General features: G+C 50.1%; 1 protein-coding gene across 4 annotated transcripts in view; it reads right to left on the bottom strand.

Annotated features, from left to right (window-relative positions):
* LOC111141081 (actin binding LIM protein family member 3) overlaps positions 1 to 23,018 on the bottom strand; it is a 108,704-nt gene that overhangs the window by 43,185 nt on the left and 42,501 nt on the right. For all 4 annotated transcript variants that reach the window (XM_022493416.1, XM_022493415.1, XM_022493414.1 and 1 more), the window contains exons 4-7: positions 17,778 to 17,961; positions 15,653 to 15,765; positions 7,991 to 8,117; positions 4,097 to 4,190 (exon numbers count right to left, since the gene is read on the bottom strand). In XM_022493416.1, coding sequence (XP_022349124.1) covers positions 4,097 to 4,190; positions 7,991 to 8,117; positions 15,653 to 15,765; positions 17,778 to 17,961 — 518 coding nt within the window. The remainder of the gene's footprint in view (positions 1 to 4,096; positions 4,191 to 7,990; positions 8,118 to 15,652; positions 15,766 to 17,777; positions 17,962 to 23,018) is intronic.

A 23,018-nucleotide genomic window follows, 5' to 3' on the forward strand; every position in this document is an offset into this window, starting at 1 on the left:
AAGGACAGCCTTCCTGAGAATAAAACCAACACAGGATGAAGTGGAGCCAGGATGGCAAGATACTCCAAATGCATTCATCTGAGTCCTGGATTCAGCTGTGCCTGAAGCAAGCCCTCCACCTGGGTGTTTTATTATGGAAGCTGATAAATTTCCATTTTGGCCTGAGCTATTTCAGTATAATTTCTGCACTTGCAACCAAAAAGGTTCTGACTACCTATAAAGATACTCCTGTATGTGTCCTTTACTCTCACATGACTACCCTACTCACAAGACATCTGACACTAGATGTGTGTTGGGGGCTGGATTTCCACACCAAGCAATTCTCTGAGACACCAGCTGGGTGTCCTACAGCTTACTCCAGTTCTGAAACTATTTACCTGGAAAGATCATCAGACCCCACAGGTTAAGCGCTCAGTCTCACAAGGCTGCCTCTTCAGATGCCAACCCAAGTCCCAGGTTGTCAGACCCAGGTTGCTTCTGACCAACTGGCTATAAATTGGGGTCCCCATGCCCCCCAAGCTGGGTTTGATAATTTGCTAGAATAGCTCATGGAACTCAGGGAAACACATTTACCTACAATAAAGGTTAGAGATGAGCATCCAGCTAGAGGAGATTTGTAGGAAAAGGTGTGTGGGAAGAGGCTCGGAGCTTCCATGTCCCCTCCTGACCCACCACTCTCCCAGAACCTCCACAGGTTCGGCCACCCGGAAGTTCTCCAGACCCCATTCTTTGGGGACTGCTATGGAGGCTTCATCATTTAGGTGTGATCCCCCATTACCTCAGGCTCCAGCCCCTCCCCCTTCCCCTCCTGGAAGATGGGAGATGGGGCTGGAAGTTCCAAGCTTCCAATCATGGCTTGGTCTTCCTGGTGATCAGCTCCCATCCCGAATCTCTCTAGGACCCCATCCAGCCTCATTCACAAAAGACACTCCTATCACCACCCACCCAGGAAATTCCAGGAGATTTAGGAACTCTGCATCAGGAACCAGGGTCAAAGACTAATATTAGAACACATGCTCCTAGTGCTCTTAACACTTAGGAAATTGCAGAGATTTTAGTAGCTCCGTGCCAGGAACTGGGGACAGAGACCAATAGCTTTACTTTCTATTATTTCACACTAACATATCCATGAGAAGTTGAATGACAGTAGAATTCGACAGGATAGAGAAAGACTCTAAGTCTCAGAGAAAGTGACTTGCTTCCAGTTTCATGGCTAGAAGTGGTAAAATTGGAATCCAAATCTGTTTCATTCCAACCATGTATCTCATGACATCATGAAACCTCAAAGACCAACCCCTGAGTGGCTGAGAGCTGTGGGCACGTGTCATGGGATACAGGAATTTCGAGTTCTAGATTTTTAGCTTTCGCTTTACCAGAAATGCTGTGTATGACCTTGGAATAACATCACAGGTCTTAGGGCTCACTTTTCTCATCTGTAAAACGAGGAGGGTTAACTAGCTGATAGCTAAAAGTCTCTTCCAGCGCTAAGGAAAAAAAAAAATCAATAAGTCCACGATGCTAATGGAACCTCGTATAATTGGAATCAATAGAAAGCTGGTTACAACAGCAGCCCAAGAGGAGGCTCCCATGATGCTAAACCCAATAACATGAGGGAGAGGACAGCCACCGCAGACACAGTTTCAAAGCCGCTTGGAAATGCCACGATGAATTCTCATCTGCAGCCCTGCATGTGATCCAGATTTCCTCCTTTCCAAAGAAAAGTCTGCTTTGGGGCACCTGGGTGGCTCAGTCTGTTGGGCGTCTGCCTTGGGCTCAGGTCATGATCCCAGAGTCCCAGGATCAAGTTCCACCAAGTCCTGCCTGGGGCTCCCTGCTCAGCAGGGAGCTGCTCATTTTCTCTCTCTCTCTCAAATAAATAAAATCTTAAAAAAAAGTCTTCTTTTATGACCTCTCATCCCATAGACCCTTTACCCACACTACGGTGTAGATGCCTCTCCTTTCTAATCCTGCAGACTTGAAACTTTCTGGAAGGCCTCCTCCCTTCCTGGCTTTTCCCCAGCCCACATAGACCTCACCTGCTCCACAGAATCTGGCCAAGGCTGGTGGACCTCGCCCTCCTTTCTGAAGCGCTGTCTGAAGCGCTCCATTCTCATCCCATAGCCCTGACTGCTCTTCCTCTTTCTCTGACAACCCCTCAGTCTCCTTGTGCCACCTGTTCCCCAGGGTACCTTCAGCTCACTCCTCCCTCCCTCTCTTCCTCTGTTTCCCTCTCTCAATCCTGGGTGACTCCCCTGGTACTGCCGCTTCCTCAAATCCTAGCCTCTCTGAGATTATCCCGTCCATGCCTGAGCTGTGTTCCTGAGCTCTGCTCCACATTTCTGACCGCCTTCCTGAAGCCTTCCCGGAATTTCAATCACAACCTGTCTCCGATGGAACTTGCTGTTACTGCCCAGATCAGCTCCTTTCCCGGCCGCCCCCAGTTCCCCAGGGGGCAGCACCAGACTTTCTCCCATCCAGGCTTGATGCTCTGGTACAACTTTTGACTTCTTTTCCTTCAAACCCTATGTCTACTGGTGGCCCCAGAACAAAGCTGTGGGAATCCCACTGCCATCACGCGGGAGGCAGGTGGGTTCTCTGTCTGCTGCCACTACAGGTCTCCAGTCCTGCCAGCGGTGTCATGGCCTCCTCGCTGGTCTCCCACTTCCAGGTTCTTTCCTCCGAATGTAACCTGTGTCCATTACGTCATCCCCCTTTGAAGAGCAGCTCTGAGTGGGTCACTCATGCTCAGTCTTTCCACAAACTCTGTTGCCCAATGAATCCTATACAAACTCCTCACCCTGGAATGGGGCCCTGGGAAACCGGGGCCAACACCTTAGCTGTGCTCCTGTAGCTTGCTTTCTCCTCCACACCTCACTCCTACTGCTTCCTGGGAAGCTTTCATGGTTTATCAGTTCTGTGCCTTTATCTTATTCAGAATCCCTACAATCTTAATACTGTTGCTCCTCGGTTGAAAACTCTCCAATACCTTTTCATTGCACTTACCACAAAATCCCAACTCCTAAACGGCTACAAAGCCCTATGCGGTAAGCCCCGTGTGCTAGACCATCCTTCCTGAGCCTCAGTTTACATAATTCAGCAACACTGGCTTTTTTCTCTGTTCCCTGAAGGGGTCAAGTTCTATTCTTTTCCTAGTGCAGCCCCAGACAGTCTCCTTCTTGTCCTTGGGGCTCAGCTTCAGGGCATCTCCTGGGCTCCTCCTTCCCTGGTTGCGACACTCTCTCCTGCTGGGCCCAGAGGTGGCTGCAGAATCCTTCTCAACACAGTGCAGACTGCAGGTGACCACCACCAACTGGCCACCCGTAACACGATTGGTGAGCCTGCCCATAAGAGCTGCCCCAGTCTGCCGTCCCCCAGCCACCGCCAGAAGGGAACACTGAGGCCTGGAGAGGCAAAGACACTCACCGTGAACCTGAGCATGAGTTAGCCCTTGAGTCAATATCCGACCCCAATTGTTCCTGCTCTTAGGCTATTGTTCGTCTGTTGTACCAAGCTCTTTCCTGTTTTTAATTCCTCAAGGTGGGTGGTCCCAAAGCATAGGAAGCTTTCTGGACCCACAGGGTGTGGAAGGAAGGCCTGGAAGGGCAGCAGACAGGGGGCCAGGGCAGGGGCTCAGCTGCGGGTCGCCTGTTAAAGGTAGAGCGAGCTGGTCATCAGAGGCAGGGGACAGCTGTTGTCATGGCGATGGACCAGCCAGGGAGCCAACCGCTAGACAAGCTGGTTCTTAGATCAGCACCTTACCAAATGCTTAAAACTTAAAAATGGCTTCCATCCTTTAGCAGGGCTGGGAAGAAAACCACAATTGTCTCTCCGTGGTGATCTATCTGGGTCTGAGTTCAGAGACGACACTGATAGTCCCAGCACAGCATTTTTGGAGCCAGGAATAATTTTGTCCAGCTTCTCATTTTTGAGGTGCCCGGAGAGGCAAAGTTATCTACTCAAGTCAGGGAGCAAACTCAGCTGAGGTCATGGCAGTGGGGGTGGGGTAGGCTATGGAAGGAGGGGTCCTCGGTGATGACCTTTTGGAGTCATAGGCCATCCCGCACAAACACCTTCCCAGTTACTTGAACCCACTCACCTCCAAGACCCTGCCGCTGATGTACCGGTCACAAGTCTCACATTTGATGCCGAACTGGGAATGGTAGTCAGACTCGCAGTATGGAACGCCATCCCTGCGAGAGGAAATGCACACAGGGAGAGGAGGCTGGGGGGTGGTCCATGGGGGGGTGTCACAGGCAAGTTCCTGGACCTGCAGCCAGTGATGACTGGATCGAGATTAGAAACACTGGGGGAGCTTGTTAAAAATGCAAACTCCCCAGACACCCCTCAGATCTATGGAATCAGAGAACCCTTGGGAGGGGGGCCCAGGAATCTGCCTCTTGACAAACTTCCCAGGTGAACCTGGGAACCACTGGTCTGGGCTGCTGGCCACGGAGATCCCTCTTCTAGTCCCCTTCTATTTCTCTCCCACAAGTTCTCCACATCCACTTTCTTCTCTTTATCTCCAAGGACTCTTTTTAAAATGCATTGTAAAAATGTATGAAGTTTTATTTTATTTAGAATAGGTAGTATTTGCATTTGGCACCTTACAAAGACATAAAGGGAGAAGTCTTCCCCCTCTTCCCAGCCCCTTCCAGGAGGTCATCAATGGGGTCAAGTTTTGGGCATAGCCTTTAGCGCTCCTCACCTGATAAAAAAATTTTACCTGTAGTGAATCATCTAACCGCTCCAGGTCAGGAGATAAGGGGAACCTACCCTAACCCCTTCCCATGTGCTTATCAAGCAGTAATAAGATTATTGTGAATCATTCTTACACTGCCCCCTGCTACTAACAGCCACTGACATGGATGGCCCGGTATATGGCGGGCCCTCCGATGGGGTGTTACATAGATTATTTCATTGAATCCTCATGGCAGCCCTGGGAAGTCAGAACTATCCCTCTCCCTCTAGCATATTGATGAGAAAACTCAACTCAGAGGACCTAAAGCTGGATTCAAACCCAGGCGCTCTGGTCCCCCCCACTCCCCCGGCCCCAGGTGGTCATGTGGCCTGAAGGACATGGCTGCCATATGCCCCGGGGCTCAGGCGCAGGGCCCGGCCTGTCATGAGCACACAGCAAATGGCTTGCAGAAGAAACCCCGTGATGGCGGAGAGGGGCCTTCAAGGTGGACATGGAGGTAGCTGGGGGCATCAGACAGCTCACCCCAGCTCTGGGCCCTGCCTGACTCTAAGGACCGGATCTGACGACACAGTTCTGTGGTGCTAAGACGTCCCTGAGGAGAGAGGGACGCCTCCCCCACTTTTGGGTGTCACAGAACTGGCTGGCGCAGAGAGGCCCGAAGGACAGGCATGTCCTTGTTTCATCTCTAAGTTGTTGCCATGCTGGGATTGCTGGAGCCCACCCCGAGAGGCAGGAAGCGTGTGTTCCCCTGAAGGCCAGTGGTCAGACTGTTTTTTAAAGGCCCCTGAGACAAGCCTCCTCCCACCCCTGCCAACCCTCTGCCCTCCACGGGTGTGGGAGGATGACTTGGCTCAGGGAGAAAGTCATTGGTCAGGAGGTGGGTACAATGAGCCAGCAAAATTTGTGTATACATGCCAATCCCGCCTTGTTTGGTCCCGGGGTCAGGAGGCCTTTGATAATTTGAAATAGCCCTGATTCTAAAAAGAAAGGGATGGTCCAATTTGTATTCACTAGACACTTATGAGGGTGCTGTCTCAGCCTTGGCACCACCCTTTGAGGTAGGTCTTCCTATCCCTGTTTTTATAAACGAGGAAACAGACTCCAAAGGGTTAAGTCCCTTGCCAAGATCACCCAGGCTGGGCTGCTAACCCAAGGCGTCGTCAATCCCCAAGGCGGTGTCTCTCTGCCCCTGCCACTGCACCAGCAGCCAGATGAGGAGCTCAGCGCCAGGCTTCAGAGGCCTTAGGAGGGCTGGGCCTTCTTGAGAGGAGCTCTGCGTGAACCCCACACCCCCGGCTGAGGCTCACAGACTCAAGGACTCTAGGCTGGCGACTCAGTAAGGGCACTTCTTACTTGGCAGGCACGGAGTGAGATGCCAACCTCCTCCTAGCATGGCCTTCAAAGCTCTCAGTGCCGTGACCTCAGCTCCCCTCTGCAACCTGGGACCGTGGTGCACCTGCGCACACGTCGGAGCTCCAGGCAGACACGATGGGTGTGTCAGGCACCAGCCCGCCCTTGCCCAGGCTGGGCATTCCGCCTATAAGCTTTCCTTCTGTGTGTTTTCAAATCTTACCCTCGTTTTCAAGGTCTGGCTCAAAGAGTGCTCTCTTCCATGAAGCTCTCCCAGATTCCAGATTTCACTCCCTGCTAGTTAGAAGTGCTCCTTTCTTTCTCAGAATAATCTGAGACTGTCACTTGGACCTCTGACCCAGACAGTGCTGTCTGGCGGCATCTGTGTCCCCTTTCTGCCCATAGCCTCGCCTGGTTTTCCTTCCCACTCACAGTTACTGTGGATCACAGAGGGCTGCTCTCTGGCTCTAGGAGTCACGTCTTCCTGGCCAGTGATTGGTCAGGAATGGGAGTGTGACCCAAGGGTGGCCACATCAGAGATAACCGTGGGACTCTTGCTGGGGTCCTTGGGAAAGGGGCCTCTGTCTCTCTGCTGGGCTTGCTACACTGGTAGAATGAAACCCTGAGATGCTGGTGATCATCTTTAATACCCTTGGGGGGAGGGCTTATTTGAGAATAAATCCAACACAGAGGAAGGGAGAGCTGAGGGGTGGGTAGGAGGGGAGAGAGAGAGAGAGAGACCTCCGCAGTGCCAGTAACATCTTTAAGCCCCTGGATTCAGCCGTGCTGGAAGTCAGCAGGCCTCTGGCCTTCCCATTTCTGAGCCAATAAACTCATTTTTGCTTAAGTTGGGTTTGAACTGGGTTTTCTGTTGCTTATAATCCAAAGGGTCTGAAAGAACAAAACCTTTGAGCTCCCCATCACCTAAGTCCTGGTGCCGTAATTTTTTATGTATCTAGTTTATCTCCCTTGTTAGACAATAGCTCTCCTGACAGAGAAACCCAGACACGCTACGGTTTTACGTGCTTGCTCTCTCCGGGCTGTGGGTCAGCCCGCGCCTCAGCAGTGTCTGGCTCAGACAGCATCGGCGCAGTGAGGGGCTGTGGCCATCAACTTCTTTCCGGTTCCTGATTTTGGGAATGTGGTCATTAGAGTCTGGAGGTAAGGGGGGGGCGGGGCTCCTCCTGTGGGACCCAGTGCAGCCCCGGGGGGTGATGTCCTCTCTGCTGATAGCTTCCCGTGTCCCTTGTATCTCATCTCAATTCAATTCATTCAACAACTGCATTGTTGGCCAGGGATGGGCATCGTGCTAACGGCAACAGCCGGTAAAACAGACGCCCCGCCTAGGTGAGGACGACATTAAATATCATCACAGAGCAAGTTACTTACTTCCTCAAGCCTCAGCTTTTACAGTTTTTAAAATGGAGATAGACGCCTCACGGGAGGGGGGGGACGGTGAATCGTGGGATTTAACGTGATAACCCTTCCACGGCCATTAGAATATCCTTTGTACATCATAAACCCTTGGTGAACGGTAGCTGGGGTTATCGTCGTTGTCAGAAGTTAACATGGATGAGAGTATGATTGCAAATGGTGTGAGCCTGCATGAAGGGAACAGACCCCGAGAGGGCTGGGGTTGGGGGAGCGGAGGCAGCAGGGACGATAGGAGACCTCCGGAGAGCGGCTGGCTGCACACAGAGACCAGAGGGAGGGGAGGAGCAAACGTGGCAATGGCATGAAGAGCATCTCAGGGAGAGGAAGCAGCATGCAAGGGCCCGGAGGCTGGGGAGCTCTTCTTTGTGGCTGTGGGAGTGTGGTGGCTGGAGGCCAAGTGGAAGGAGGTGGCCCAGGGGAGATCCAGGCGAGGGTCCCCTGGGGCAGGCCAGTGGAATGCAGGGGTCTTGGAAGCCGGGCAGGGATGAGGGAGGGGGAGACACCCACTTGCTGATGTACTCCCCGGTAAGGATCACGCTGCAGGTCTGGCACTTGAAGCAGCTGACGTGCCATTGCTTGTCCAGCGCCAGGAGGGACTGGCCATGCTTGATCTCCTCTTTGCACCCAGCGCAGTCTGCAAAGACAAGGGGACGCCACTGAGCAGAACATCCCAGGGCCCATGATCTCTGCCGTCCTCTCAGTCCCGGGGATGGAAACCCCTCCCTGAAAAGCGGCCTTCCCATAGCAGCTCCCAGCTTGGCCTGGGCACCTGCCTGAGCTCTACCAGGTGGAAGCAAGGGCCCCAGAGCCCAGGCTGCTGGACAGGAGGACTGGATGTGAGGGAGAAAGAAAGACATGCTAGGATTCCTCCAGAAAGCTCTCTGTCATCCTGACCACTCTTCACCCCTCACAGACGGACCCTGTCCCGCGTCTGGCCTACCCTCAAATAGCTAACTAAGCGCACTACTGTTTGTGGCCTGGGCACCGGTCGCATCAGCAGCACCTGGGAGCCTGCAGACCTACTGAAGGTCTCCAAGCAGAGTCAAGTCGAGCAGCACAGTGCAGGGGATAAGCTCAGTATCTAATTTTTTCCTGCTCTTGGACCGTATGCTCCATGACAAGGACCCTGTCTGTGTTTTGTGCATAAATGCACTCTCTGTGCTGTGCTCAACACATAGTAGGAACTGGATGAGCATGAAGGAGAGGACCTTGTAGCACCCAGGAGGACAGAGTTTTCTGTGCCTGCCCCCGCCCCAACATGCTTATAGTATGCGGAACATTCTCCTCGCCAAGGGTTAGAGTCTGGTAAGACCGACCCCAACCAGGGGCTGTTCTCACTCCCCATCCTCATCACCCTGGAACGCGCGCCAGGGGCCCAGAATGTGGCGGCTGGCCCTCTGCCTGTTGCTCAAGCCCTGTCTGGGGAGGCAGGAAAGGGAGCCAGCATCCAAGGTGCTTGGGAGATGCTGGGAATGCAGGCCCACTCTGAAGGGGGAAAGGGTCATGGGACAAAGTTTGCCAGAGGACGAGCCTCTCTATTGGCACCACCAGACAGATGTGTACTTCGGAGTGGTGGGGGGAAGAGAAACTGCAGATCAAGTTGGGAGAGGCTGGCTGGAAGCCCTCCTGTCCAGCTGGGAGCCAGGCCTGGGAGAGAAGATGAAGCGGCCTGTTGAGGAAGGGGGTGTGCCCAGCTGACTTTGGGGAGGGTCTGAGCCCCACTGAAGTGCTTGGAGGAGGCAGCTCCCACGGTTCCCGCCTCTTGGCTCCCTAGCCTTTCTTTCTTTTCTTAAAAGATATTTTATTATTTATTTGACAGACAGAGAAAGAGCACAAGTAGGCAGAGCAACAGGGAGAAGCAGGCTCTCCCAGGCAGGGTTCGATCCTAGGACCCTGGGATCATGACCCAGGATAAAGGTAGTGGTTTAACCACTGAACCACACAGGCGCCCCTCCCTAGCACCTTTTGAACATCCCTTAGCACAGGCTGGGGTGGGAGGGGCTCACATTGCAAAATGCTTCGAGCCCCAGGCCTTCAGATGGGGGCTGGGAGAACAGCTTTGGGATTTCTTTTCCTTCCTCACTCCTCCGGAAAAAGTCTACCCACCTGCATCCCAATAATCGCAGGCTTTAGAATGTAATCGTTTAGAGATTATCAGGCACCCCTTCTCCTTTTATAGACATGACTCGCGCATGCCCAGCACAGAAGAACTTGAGGGCTCAGAGGTCAAGGACTGAACCCCGCATACTGAACCTGTGTCTGGGGCCTCCTTGATAGATAATTCCACAGGGGCGCAGGGTTCACAGAACCCTTAGTCACAGTCCCACCTAATGCAGGAACCTACAACATTCTTGACAGGCAGGCACCGTCCTCTGCTTAACTGACTCCAGAGGTAGGAAGCTCACCCCCTATGGAGGAAGCCCCCTTTGCCTTTGGACAGGCAAAATAGTCACAAGTGCGTTCTTTTTTTTTTTTTTTTCATTTTCATTTTTTAAAAAAATATGTATCCTATAAAGGTTTATTCTTTTTTGTTTTGTAACTCCATTTTTAATTTCCTATCTGATTTTTTTTTTTAACTGAAGTGTCGCTGACACACACTGTTACATCAGTCTCAGGCGTACGATAGTGACTCAATAACTCTACGCCTCATGCTATACTGAGCACAAGGGTAGCTCCCATCTGTCCCCACACACTGCTGTTATCGTGTCACTGGCCACGTTCCCCATGCTGTGCCTTTCATCCCCATCACCTACCCATCGCATAACTGGAAGCCTGCGCCTCCCACTCCCCTTCACCCATTTTTGCTCATCCCTCCTCCCCTTCACCTCTGGTAACCATCGGTTTGTTCTCTGTATTTGTGGGTCTGTTTCTGTTTTTTTGGTTTGTTTGTTCATTTATTTTGTTTTTGAGATTCTACATATATGGGGAATCATACAGTATTTTTCTTTCTCTGACTTATTTCACTTAGCATAATACTCTCTAGGTCCATCCACATTGTTGCAAATGGCAAGATTTCATTCTTTTTTGTGACTGAGTAATATTCCAGGATATATATCTGCCACATCTTTATCCATACATCAATTGATAGGTATTTGGGTCATTTCCATATCTTGGCTATTGTAAACAATACTGCAATAAACATACGGGTGGGTGCCTATGTCTTTTTAAACTAGGATTTTTGTTTTCTTTGGGAAAATGTCCAACAGTGGAATTACTGGATTGTATGACATTTCTATTTTTAGTTTTTTTTTTAAGATTTTATTTATTTATTTGACAGACAGAGATCAAAAGTAGGCAGAGAGGCAGGCAGAGGGAGAGAAGGGGGAAGCAGGTTCCCCACTGAGCAGAGAGCCCAATGTGGGGCTCTATCCCAGGACCCTGGGATCTTGACCGGAGCCAAAGGCAAAGGCTTTAACCCACTGAGCCACCCAGGCGCCCCTATTTTTAGTTTTTTTTTTTTAGGAACCTTCATACTGTTTCCCACATGGGCTGCACCAATCCACATCCTCACCAACACTTGTCATTTCTTGTCCTGATTGCCCTTTTTTTTTTTTTTTAGAGAGAGAGAGAGAGTGAGAGAGCATGTGTGAGTGGGGGAGAGGGGGAGAGGGAAAGGGAGAGAGAATCCCAAGCAAGCTCCATGCTGGGTGTGGGATTTGATCTCACAGCCCTGAGATCATGGCTTGAGCTGAAAAGAAGAGCCAGACCTTAACTGACAGAGCCACGCAGGTGCCCCATGACTGCCTTCTTTATATGGAGCTGAGACCTGACTCCTTGTGATGTCCCTTATTTTATGCAATAAGAACTACCTCCTTTGCCTCCTGACATTGCCTTCAAATATTTAGAGACAACTGCAGTTTCTCTCTTCTCCCTCCTTCTTTACACGTCACTTTTCCTTGCTTGATGGGGTCATCCTCCCACCAACTTCATTGTTGACTCCATGGACTTGGTGTATTAGAGCCAACAACACAAAGCCCCGTCTCTCCAATAGATCTCATTTGAATATCTGCATCCTATGCGGCCACATTCTAGTCCTGAGTCCCATCTCCTTGAGTTGCTGTGATGTGTCTGCGATGGACGTGGTAACTTGAGTCAAAATTCAGGAGGCCGTGCAGGGGCGTGGTTAGAGGCTGGGCCAGGAGGACAGAGTGAATGGTGAGAGGCGGGCTGAGGGCACAAGCCCAGCCCCCTCAGGGACTGGTTGTGTGACCTCGAAGCCCCTGCTTCCTCATCTGTTTCTCTTACCGCACTGGTGTGAAGATGCGCTACTTTCAGGCCTGTAAGGACTCAACACGCGAGCTCAATGAATGGTCGCTGTCATCCTTACTTCACGTTCTTGTGTTTCTGACCCATATTCTGTGCTTGGTCCTGTCTCTGGTCTGAGGCCAGGAGAATTTTCCTGTTGCCGGGAAGGCCTGCGGATTCCCTGAGGATTCTGGGATGCCTCCTCTAGGTGGTTTTCCTTTTCATGTTATACCGCGGGTCCTCAGATTGATCAAGACCCTTTTCTCCTTCTTCTTCCTCCTCCTCTCAGCCTTGACCCCTGGTGGAGCTTCAGGCGCCAGCCGGGAGCCCGTGAGTCTGGTACAACAAACAGGCACAGTCAGGAGAGCGACCCCCTGCCCCGCGGTGGTTGCTGTGCAGCCAGCTGTCCGCTCCTCGTATGCTCCTCTCTCTTCCAAGATTACAACCTTCAGCTGGCAGAAAGTATGAGTCTACCACCTGTTCCCCCAAGTCCCTCAGTCTCCTGAGGTCTCTAGAGACTGCAGGCAGCCATTTTTAGCTTTTCTTGACTGTGTCATACATTCCATCTAGATCAACAAAAACGAGTGGGTTTTGTGAGTCATAGCAAGTCAAAGCATTCCTTGCTTTAGATAACGAGTCCAGGAAGACATGACCCTTCCCTGTTAGCCAGTCATATCTCTGGTATAGGGTGTGAAGGGAAGAGGCCCCAGGGCCGGATGGCCTGGTCCCACATTCCGGTTTCATTACTTACTATTTGTGTGACTCTGGGCAAGTCATTTACACTCTTTGGGTCTCAGTTTTCTCATTTATAAAACAATTACTTTTCTCTCCCTCATAGAACTATAATGAGATATTATGTGTAGATATAAAGAAAACTTAGTGCATTGCCTGACAATAGTAACAGTCAATCAGTGTTAGCAGCGGTGATGATGGTGATGGTGGTATTGGTGGTGGTGGTGATGGTGGTGACCGTTGTGATGGTGATGGTGGTGGTGGTGGTGACAACTGTGATGGTAGTGCTGGTGTTGGGAGTGATGGCGGTGACAGTTGTGATGGTGACAGTGGTGGTGGTGGTGGTGATGGTGACGGTGGTGGTGATGGTGACAGTTGTGATGGTGATGGTGACAGTGTGGTGACAGCGGTGATGGTAATGGTGGTGATGGTGATGGTGACAATTATGATGGTGGTGTTGGTGTTGGTAGTGATGGCGGTGACAGTTGTGATGGTGGTGATGGGGATGGTGGTAGTGGTGGTGAGAGTTGTGATGTTGATGGTGGTGCTAGTGTTGGTAGTGATGGTGGTGACCATTGTGATGGTGATGGTGGTGGTGGTGATAACTGTGATGGTAGTGCTGGTGCTGGGAGTGATGGTGGTGACAGTTGTGATGGTGACAGTGGTGATGGTGGTGGTGGTGATGGTGGTGACAGGTGTGATAGTGAAGCTGATGTTGCTCCCACTGCTGATTCCTCTTAGTGAGGATGGTGAGGAGACGCTTATTTTTATAAAAAGTTATTTTTTTTCTTGATAGTTCCCGAGTCTTCTTCTTGATCTATTTTGAGTAGATAACTGCTCCTGCTGTTCCAGAACCCTCCAGGGATGAAAGGTCACACCCCTATAGATAAAAATACATCAGGTTTTTCCTCCTCCTTTTTCTTTTTCCATGATACATTCTTCATCTCAGTCCTCTTTTGAATCTGGTTTTGGTTCCGTCTCTCTTTTGGGAACTCAGCAGACCTCCCAGCACCCCCTCTAGTTATCTTTTAGCATGGACAGTGACCACCTTTCGGGAGAAAACACTTCCATGAAACATATTCCCCGTAGATCCACAGCTCGCAGTCTTTGCTTTATGAGTAACAAGATGAGCCACGATCCCGGGTCCTCCCCCTGGAGACTGCTTATACGCACACTTGCTTCTCATTATTCACTCTTCTTCACCTTCCTCTGCTTTTGGACTTGCAGAATTATGGTGGAGACATTTAGCACCTCTCCTCAAGGACACGCTCGCATACAGGATTCCCACACTCAGCCAAGGAACTGTCCCACCTCTCCGAGGTCCCTGATGCGTATAGTAACGCAGCACGAGCCAAGAGAAGTAACAGATTCAGGAATCATACTCTCTCTTTGGTGTGCTTTCCAGATTAAATCTCCAAGTCCACAGCATCCTCACTTTATAGTCAGAGAACATATTACACACCACAGCGTATGCTAGTCTGGCTCCTGGATACTAACACAGTTGCTTTCCACAGAGCTGGGTAAACGGAGCCCCAGCAAGGCTCACGCTCCTGGCCCCAGCCTGCCTCTCTCTACTGCCTCACACGCCGTCCTGCTGGTCTCTGGGCACCTTCACAGCATCAGTCACAGGGCCGTGGCCCCGCATCCCAGCCCTCCAGCCCTGCTGTCATCCTGCACGAGGCTTTCAAGGAATCATGAAAGAGAACAGTGTGTGCACTCAGGCACCTTGAGATGGGAACCTGCTCAGACCAGCAAAGTCTTCTTGAATGTCACCAAGGATGCCGAAGGAAGTGTTCTGAGCATTCTGCGAGCAGATCTGATTAGATCGGGAGGAAGGAAGGGCGAGGGAGGAAGCCTTCCCATCGTCTTTCTCCCCAGCTCCCCACAGCAGGCTCTGATGGAGCCCCTTGGGGCCCAGCCCTGCTGACTCGGGGTGTTCTGTTTCAGCCCCTCGGAAGCATGCAGCCCTGGCCGGCTGACTCTCTCGGTGCCCGCGCCCACATGCAGGCAGCTAATGGACTTTCATTGATTTTGCTGTGGGGCCGGTCGGGCTGTCATGTAATGGGAAAGAACCCCCGAGCCTAGCGTGGCTTGCGGCAAGCCCCGGGAGCCAGGGTCTTGTGTGGGTGGCACCTGCCATCAGCAGCCCATCGAAGGCATCTGGGACCAGTGATTTAGACATCTTACCACTAGACACATTGAGTGGAATGATGTTCCACGGATTCAAATGACTGTTCTGAGGTGCACTCCTGAGCCTCAGTTTCCCCCCAAATCTATAGTTTGTTGATGAAATATAACATTCACTCTGGTGTTGTAGATGTTCCCTTCATCTCTAAACACTGGTTCTCAGTCTTAGGAGCAGCAAATGCATCACCTAGGAAGCTTATTAAGAATGCAGACTTCTAGGTTCCTTTCTTAGAAGTCCAAAGTTGGGGGGTGCCTGGGTGGCTCAGTGGGTTAAGTGTCTGTCTTCAGCTCAGATCATGATCTCAGAGGCCTGGGGTCGAGCCCCACATCGGGTTCCCTGCTCAGCAGGGAGTCTGCTTTTCTGCTTTTCCCTCTGCCCCTCCCTGCCCCCCTGCCCCGGCTTGTGCTCTCTCTCTCTCTCTCTCGCTTTCTCTCTGTCAAGTAAATAAATAAAATCTAAAAAAAAAAAATTAAAGAAAATTAAAAAAAAAAGAAGTCCAAAGTGGGCCTAAAAATTTGTATGTTTAGCATTATGCAGTGAAGGTTTCCCTGGGACACTTTCTAAGAGACACTAGCCCATCCCTTGTGGTTTGCTCCCATATTTCTCCTTTTTAAGATGTGTCTGTGTATACTTTTTAGTGGCATTTGTAGAAATTGAGAACCCTTGGTGGCTTCTTCAGCCCTGTTCGGGTGCCCTGAGGAACACAGATCCAGAAGGGAGATGAGATGGGGGGCCTAGCTCATCCCAGAAGAGCCCCACCCAAGCGGCCAAGCATGGTACAGGTTGTCACTGTTTCTAGTCAGCAGCCTGCTTTCCCTGCATTTCTGCTTAAGGAAGCTGGTGAGTCTGGGCTGAATGCCAACTGGGTCAGGCTTCAGGAGTCCTCCAGGGTGGAAACCTCCCCCACTTCCCTCCAGGCCTGCAGGAACGGATGCCGGAGCTGGGACAGGGAGCCCTAGGATGCATGGCCCACAGACACGGAGGTGCCTGGGGGGAGCACTCACGGCTTGGTCCACGGATCTTGATGGGCTTACTGCTGGTCATGGACTGGGAGCATGTCTGACACACGCATTCCTTCCCACTGAAGGTCACCTTGTCTCCAATGGGGAAAGGCTTCCTGCAAGGGAGATGGAAGAGAAATTCAACACCTCTTCTCTAGAGGGATTCCATGTCTATTGGTGAGCTGACAGAAGATGGGCTCGAAGCTCGCTGGCACCACAAGCAGCCTGCCTTCTATTAGACAAGGTAAATTCAAGTGCTGTTCACGGTGCCAGACTGGCTGAACCAACTCAGTTGGGACCACGACTGGAACTGGAGGCCCACTTGGACCACTGATAGGACTAACACCAGGCCAATCATGACACTTAGTGAAGCTCACATTTCTCATCTGTGAACGAATTGGTTAATAATTCCTCTCAGAGTTGCCCCTCCTTCCCAGAAAGACTTTTTTCCATCCCAACCTCCTCTATCCCCAAATATCAAGAAGAACTCATTCAACTCCTAAATTCACCAAAATGTCTTCCTTTCACTAGCCAGGACCTTTAGAAATCCACCAATAACCTCTTCCTCTCCTCTGCGATGGTGCAGTTTGGGTTTCAGAGTTCAGAGGTCTCGAACTTGTCCGTGTCCTGCCTCCCTAACAAAGATGAGCTGTACATTGAGTCCCCGGCAGCATCAAGCCCATCGTTCAGGGGCTCTCACGCATGAAGTCTGGGAGAGCCCATCACACAGACTCTGACGGCAGCCCCGGACATAGGCTTCCGGGGGCTCCCCTGCCCTTGTATTTGCAACGCAGGGCATGGGAGGGAGTGCTGGGGTGAGCTGGGGGAGCGGGGTTCTCATCGAGGCCCAGATACTGACTTCTGGTAAAGGACACAGCATGATGCTGAGGGGGCACTGCCTCTGTGTGGGGCTTGACAGAAACTTCACTTTAAACTGTCTGGACCCGGGACACCTGGGTGGCTCAGTTGGTTAAGCAATTGCGTTCGGCTCAGGTCATGATCTCGGGGTCCTGGGATTGAGTCCTACATCGGGCTCCCTGCTCAGCGGGGAGCCTGTTTCTCCTTCCTCTCTCTCTCTGTCTGTCAAATAACTAAATAAATTCCTCAAAAACAACAACAACAACAACAACAAAAACCAACATATGAACCTTACTGTGCTAGCCTCCAGTGGGTCTGGGATTCTGGGGTCCAGCACCCACGTTTTAGGAGATGGATGAGTGAATGAATTCCACTGGGTGATTTTATTTTCTTGTACACTGTGTCATCAGTCTCAGCAGGAACCCTAACTGGTAACTAACAGGTAGTTATTTTATGGGGAGAATAATCCATAAATTCCTTTCCTAATTAAAGAAAGCATACATTTATTCCAAACCACGTTTCTACATATGACTTAATCAGAACAGTCCATTAAATTTTAATGTATTTGTGGGCAAGGCTGAGGCCTCCTTTATTTTTTGCATCTCCTTAATGCAGTGCTTGGCACACGGTGGACCCTTCACATATGTCTGCTGAGGTAACAAGGAACCGGGGCACAGGGCATGAGGGGGAGGGAAGGGTGAACTTCCCATCGCCTACCAGCTTGCCTGAGAGGCTAGATGGTTGTCATATAATGACAAGAACAGCAAAAGCAGACACAATTACATCCCCGTCACTGAGCTACAGTCTTTGCAAATGCCATCTCATTATTCTTCTTAAAAAGCCAACAATGCAGCAATGGTTTTGATGCCCATTTTACCGATGAAGAAGCTGAGGCTTATAGAGAGGGCATCACTTGCCAGGGTCATGGGGGAAGGCTACAAACATATCTCTACACTACATGTGGCTGAGGGGGTGGGAGCTGGCCCAGTTGCCCGGTTTCCAGAATGGGTTCAGGGTACTCGGTAGTTCCTCTGAGGACTTCTGACGGGAAATGGGAGGCTGAGGGCGGGGGCTCAGGTCCTCACTCTGTCTGGATCTCTAGGCAAACTAGTGTTTCGCAGGAGACCACCTCTGACAGACAGGATTTGGCTGCTGTCACATCGTTCTGCCCAGGACAGTCTAGAAATCCAAGTGTCCAGCATCCAGCCCTGGGAGCCCCCAGACCGCCACGGGGCCCAGGTGGAGGGGCCGGCCTCCCCCACCTGCTCACCTGCACAAGCTGCACACGAAGCACTTGGGGTGGTAGGTGCGGCCCAGGGCGGAGATGACCTCGCCGGTGATGAAGTCCCTACAGCTGTCGCAGCGGGTGCCGTAGAGCTGCTGGTAGTCCTGGGTGCAGATGTACTCCTGGTTCTTGAAGAAGAAGCCCGACTGGGCCAGGCCGCAGCCACATACTGCGGGGCACAAAGAGAAGATCGAGGGCAGGGTGAGTCCAGGGAAGGTTGGCCAGCATGAGGTTCTCGCAGGGGACAAGGCTGGCATGTGATTTGGTCATGAGTGGCCCCAAAATGGTGGCACATAGGACCTCGTGGGGCTAGTTTTCCTTAAAGTGTGTCCTGAAGACCCTTTGCATTGGAAGAAACCACGGGCTCCTTAAGAGGCTGATGCCTGGGCCTGAATCAGACCCCCTGGGAGCAAGGCCCCAGGGATTTGCGTTTTGGCGCACTCCGCAGCTGATTCAGATGAGACCACGGAGGTCGTACCCCCTCTCGTGCACAGATGGAAGTTTCGGGCTGCGTGGCTCACACAAGGCCATACCATCTCATGAATTGGATAAGATCAGTTAAAATGTCCCTGGGCAATTTCCCTGTGTATGATTCTGTGCAAGGTGAAGACAATTTAGGATGGCAATGGGATGAATGGTTGGAAATTTATAATCTGCTCTCACCATAGACATAAAGAGTTGGTCTGTTCCAAGGCAAGAATGATAAAACGCAATCCCTGAACCGTGAAGAGCTAACAGTATATGCCAAAAGACGACCTTATAGAACATACATCATGGGCAACAGGCCATGGGCTGGAGCGGGCAGCAAGTGCCAGGAGTGGGGAGGAAAAGGGAGCAATGTTGTGGGGGAGGGATCATGGTAGGCTTCTTGGAGGAGGCGGCACTTAAGTTGAACCCTGAAGGTGGAAAATGAGCTAAAGCACACAAGCAGGAAGTTGCAAGTGATATCTGTGTGGAGGTGTGGTATTTTTAGGGTGTGGAGGGCAGTAATAACAGGAAGACATTGACAGGCCTATTGGAGGAGAGCCTGAGTCCAGCTTAAGAAGTTTAGGCTTTGTGGGATATCGAGGAGCCATGGATGGTTTTTCTCCTAGTTTTTCAAAACCTTAAAAAAATATTTTGAAACTCTCTGACATAAACAAAAGAAGAGAGAAGGTTATAATGATGTCCCATCACCCAGTTGCAAAAATGACCAACTGCATTGCTAGCTTTTGTACAGACAGACGACGTATGTCACCAGGTCTTATGGGATATCCTTGCGGACAATACGAAGATGCATAGGGCCGATAACAGAGGAGTAGGTGGAGGCAGTTATAGGTGCTTGAACAACCAAAGCATGTAGGACTCCCTACCTCCAAAGGACTTAGAAACGTGGGAAGTGAGATTTCCCTCCGAGGGTTAAGTTACGAAATCCACACCTAAGGGGAAGGACAGAAAGAGGCAAAGTTTCTTCCAAGAGATTGAATGGCTTTTAGGGCCACCAGAACTGCTGAATGTATTGATCTGGCTAAAGCAGGGGTGGCAGCCCAGAAGAGGCTGGCCAGCCATCAAGGGAAGGCCATTGGGGAGCCCATTCCAACCCTTTGACCAGCCCCCTTGTTCTGAGTCTGTATTCACTACGTGACTTACAGTTTGACTTACTAGGTAGACTTTTGGGAGAGAAGCTGGTCAGGGCAATGCAAACTACCACAACAGAGAATGACATCTTTCCATTAATAAAAGGGAACTCTGATTTTATACATTGGTTTCCTGAGGTCTTGGTGAGCATGGATCAGCTTTCTGAGGCATGATCAATGGTGTGGAAACCAATAAGATAGAATTCCAAGCCTGTAATTGTGGGGACCTGGCCTGGGTTGGGTGAGGCTACCCCAGCAAATACTGTCTCCTTGTTCATAGGGAGACTTGTCATGCAAAAGCAGTCAGGTTAAAGAGAGATACGTGGCACAAGTGTGTGTTCACCTTGCAGGCCAGAGGCAGGCTTATGGGGCCAGGATGAGTGAGCAAGAGGGCAGCCCCAGAGGTCAGAGCATTAGGGGGACTGTGCAGCACAGTGGGAGTCATGATGGTCTGCGAACTGGACCACCCGGGCTCTGGGTTTGTCACTGCCGCTAACTCTCTGGCTGACAATGAACTTGGTCTCTGTTCACATGCATGTACAATGAAGAAGGTGGATTAAAAAGTGACCTAAGCTTTTCTTCTGACACCAGCATGCCATGAGTCTAGGAGAAGCATTGCTCCTTTCGGGGCCTACCAGGGGCCTAAACATTTTAAACTCAGTACGAGGTGGGGCTGGCGGGCTCTGGAGCCCACCCCTGCCTGCAGAGAAGCAGGGCCTATTTGCGCAGGGGGTGGCGGTGGTTGATGGCAGGAGGGTTGATCTTCTACTAGGCTTCGTGAAAATTCTTCACAGCAAACAATGCCTCAAGAGAAGGCTGGGCCAGGGTACAGGGCGTTCTGGGGCGAGCAGGTGGCAGATCGATTGACTTCATGGCTATGGAATTAGTGAGGTCATGGCCTACGACCTCATTGGAAACAGCTCCTGTTTTTTTCCTTCTTTTCTCCCCTTTGTTTCCCCGGCCAGCTCCACCCCCAGAGCCACCTCTCCCAGTGGACAAACCCAGGAGGCAGTAAGAAAACTTGGAACAATCGGTTCTTCCGTTTTCCCCAAGGAGCTGCAGGAGGAAGTTTTTGGTAGAAAGGATGTAAAGGTTGATAAGAATCTCAGGGGGTTCCTGGAAATACAGTGGGGAGCACAGGGATGGAAGGCAAGCTGGACAGCACGACAGATGTGTCTGAGGCTGAGCAGAGCCCGACATCCAAATAACAGGAAAGACCTTGGAGAGGGTCTGCAGCATGGAACTGATGCGGAAGTTAACACACTCAGGGCAGACGTTATTCTGTGAATCAAAAAAATGAAGTCTATTAACGAGAAAAAAAAAAAGCAGATCAATGGGTTTGACAGTGGGACAGAATATGAGAAATCAGAATCGCTTTGAGAAAATCCAGAATGAGTGTTCATTGTTAAAAGATGCCCAGAAAGAGACCTTGCCCACAGTCATAGTGCATTTCAGGGGAAAATGGACTGACCGTGTTGCGGGTCACTAGACCGTGGTCCATATTTCTGTTCTACCACTCAGGTGCCGTGTGGCTTTGAAAAAGTTACCCCACCTCTCTCAAGCTCAGCTGCCTCATTTGTGAAATGAAGAAGAAGAAACTGAGAACACACGGAGACCCGTGAGTACACGGGTCTCCCATAGGATTCTGTTGGTTTTCAACTTTGCAAATGAGAGGGAGTTTTCAAAACCAAAGCTTTAGAAGGGTTCCTGAGGGCGATCCATTTAACATTTAAATGTTTAACTGTGAACTACATTACACATACAGAAAAAGGAGTAAATATACAAACACGGTTTAAAGAAGAAGAATAAAATACACTTCCAGCTACCCGCTTCCAACTCTATGAAACAGAACATTCCCGGTGCCTCGGAAGCTTGTTTGCATCTCCCGAAAGCATCCCCTTCCCCATGTTGTCCCTAACTGTTGTTTGTTATTCTCTTGCTTTTCTTTCTACTTTGACCACCTCTGATGTATCCACAAATAATGCCTTGTTTAGTTTTGCCTTTTTTGAGCTTTATGTTCGTGGAACCCCACTGCATTTATTCTTCCGCGCTTGCTTCGTACTTTCAGGATGATGTGCTGGAGATGCGTCCAGGTCGATGCCCATAACTGGGTTTTTCTGCTGTATCCCATGGTCTGTATCACAAGCGATCTGTCGAAGGACATTTGAGCTGTTTGCAATTTTTTTTTTCTTTTATGGAAATGCTGCTTTGGGCATTCTTGTACCTGTGAGGTGAAGCCTCGTAGTTTTCCAAAGAGTTTTTCCCATTTGCTTTCCCACCAGCAGTTTCCACCGATCCATATCATCATTAGAAGCTGATAATATATGGTCAACCTAGTGGCTGTAAAATGTCATCTTATTGTGATTTTATGTAATTAATTAATTTTTAAAAACACACTCTTTCTTTTCTCCCTCCCCTCCTCTCCCCTTCCCCTCCCCTTCCCTTTCCTTTTCTTCTTTTCTTTCTTTCTTTCTCTCTCCCTCCCTCCTTTCCTTCCTTCCTTCCTTCCAAGTGGGAGCACACATGTGTGCATGTGCACAAGCAGGGGTGCCGGGGGGCGAAGGTAGGGAAAGAGAGAGAGGGAGAAAGAAACCCCAGCAGCCTCCATGCTCATTGCGAGCCCGACTTGGGGCTCAATCTCATGACTCTGAGACCATGACCCAAGCTGAAATCAAGAGTCAGCCGCTCAACTGACTGAGTCACCCAGGCTCCCCATCTTATTGTGATTTTAAATTTCACTTCCCTGCTTATTAATGAAATTGAGAATCTTCTTATATGTTTATGGGCCATTTGTGTTTTCAGGGTTCATCCATGCAGATGTATTGCTACAAAATATTCCACTGTATTTTATTTATCTGTTCATTGGTTGATAGATATTTGATTTGTTTCCAATTTTTGACTTGATGAATAATAGTGCTGTGAACAGTCATGCACAAGTGTTTGCGTGGACATGTGTTTTCGTTTTTCTTAAGCATACATCTTATGACTTTGAAATTGTTAAGTCATAGGGTAACTCTACATTGAACTCCTAGAGGAAATGCAAGACGGTTTTCCACAGCAGCTGTGCACTTTGCATTCCCACCAGCAGTGTGTGAGGGTTCCAATTACTCCACATTCTTGCCAACGCTTGTCGGATTCTCTGTCTTTTTGAAGATGGCCGATCTTGTGGGTATGACATGTGTCTCCTTGTGGTTTGATGTGCATTCTCAGATGGCTAATGCTATCGAACATTTTTTCCATGTGTTTGCTGGACGTGTGTAAAACTTCTTTGGAGAAACGTCTCTTTGGAACCTTTGCCCATTTCGAAATCGGATTATTTGTAAGTTGTAAGAATATTTTATATAGTTTAGATACAAGTTATTTACCAGATTATGTTTTGCAAATTTCCTTTCCCATTCAGTGGGTTGCCTTTTTACATTCTTGATGGTATATTTGAAGCACAAAGAAGTGTTTAATTTTGATGACACCTAATTCATCTATTTTTCTTCTGTTGTTTGTGCTTCTGGTATCCAAGCCAAGAAGTCTTTGACTAACTCAAGGTCACAAAGACTTACTCTTGTATTTTCTCCTGAGAGTTTTGTAGTTTCAGCTCTTACAGGTAGGTTTTTGA

The sequence above is a fragment of the Enhydra lutris genome, unplaced genomic scaffold (assembly GCF_002288905.1).
Source record: "Enhydra lutris kenyoni isolate GAN:26980312 unplaced genomic scaffold, ASM228890v2 scaffoldscaffold5, whole genome shotgun sequence".
NCBI classification, from domain to species: domain Eukaryota; kingdom Metazoa; phylum Chordata; class Mammalia; order Carnivora; family Mustelidae; genus Enhydra; species Enhydra lutris.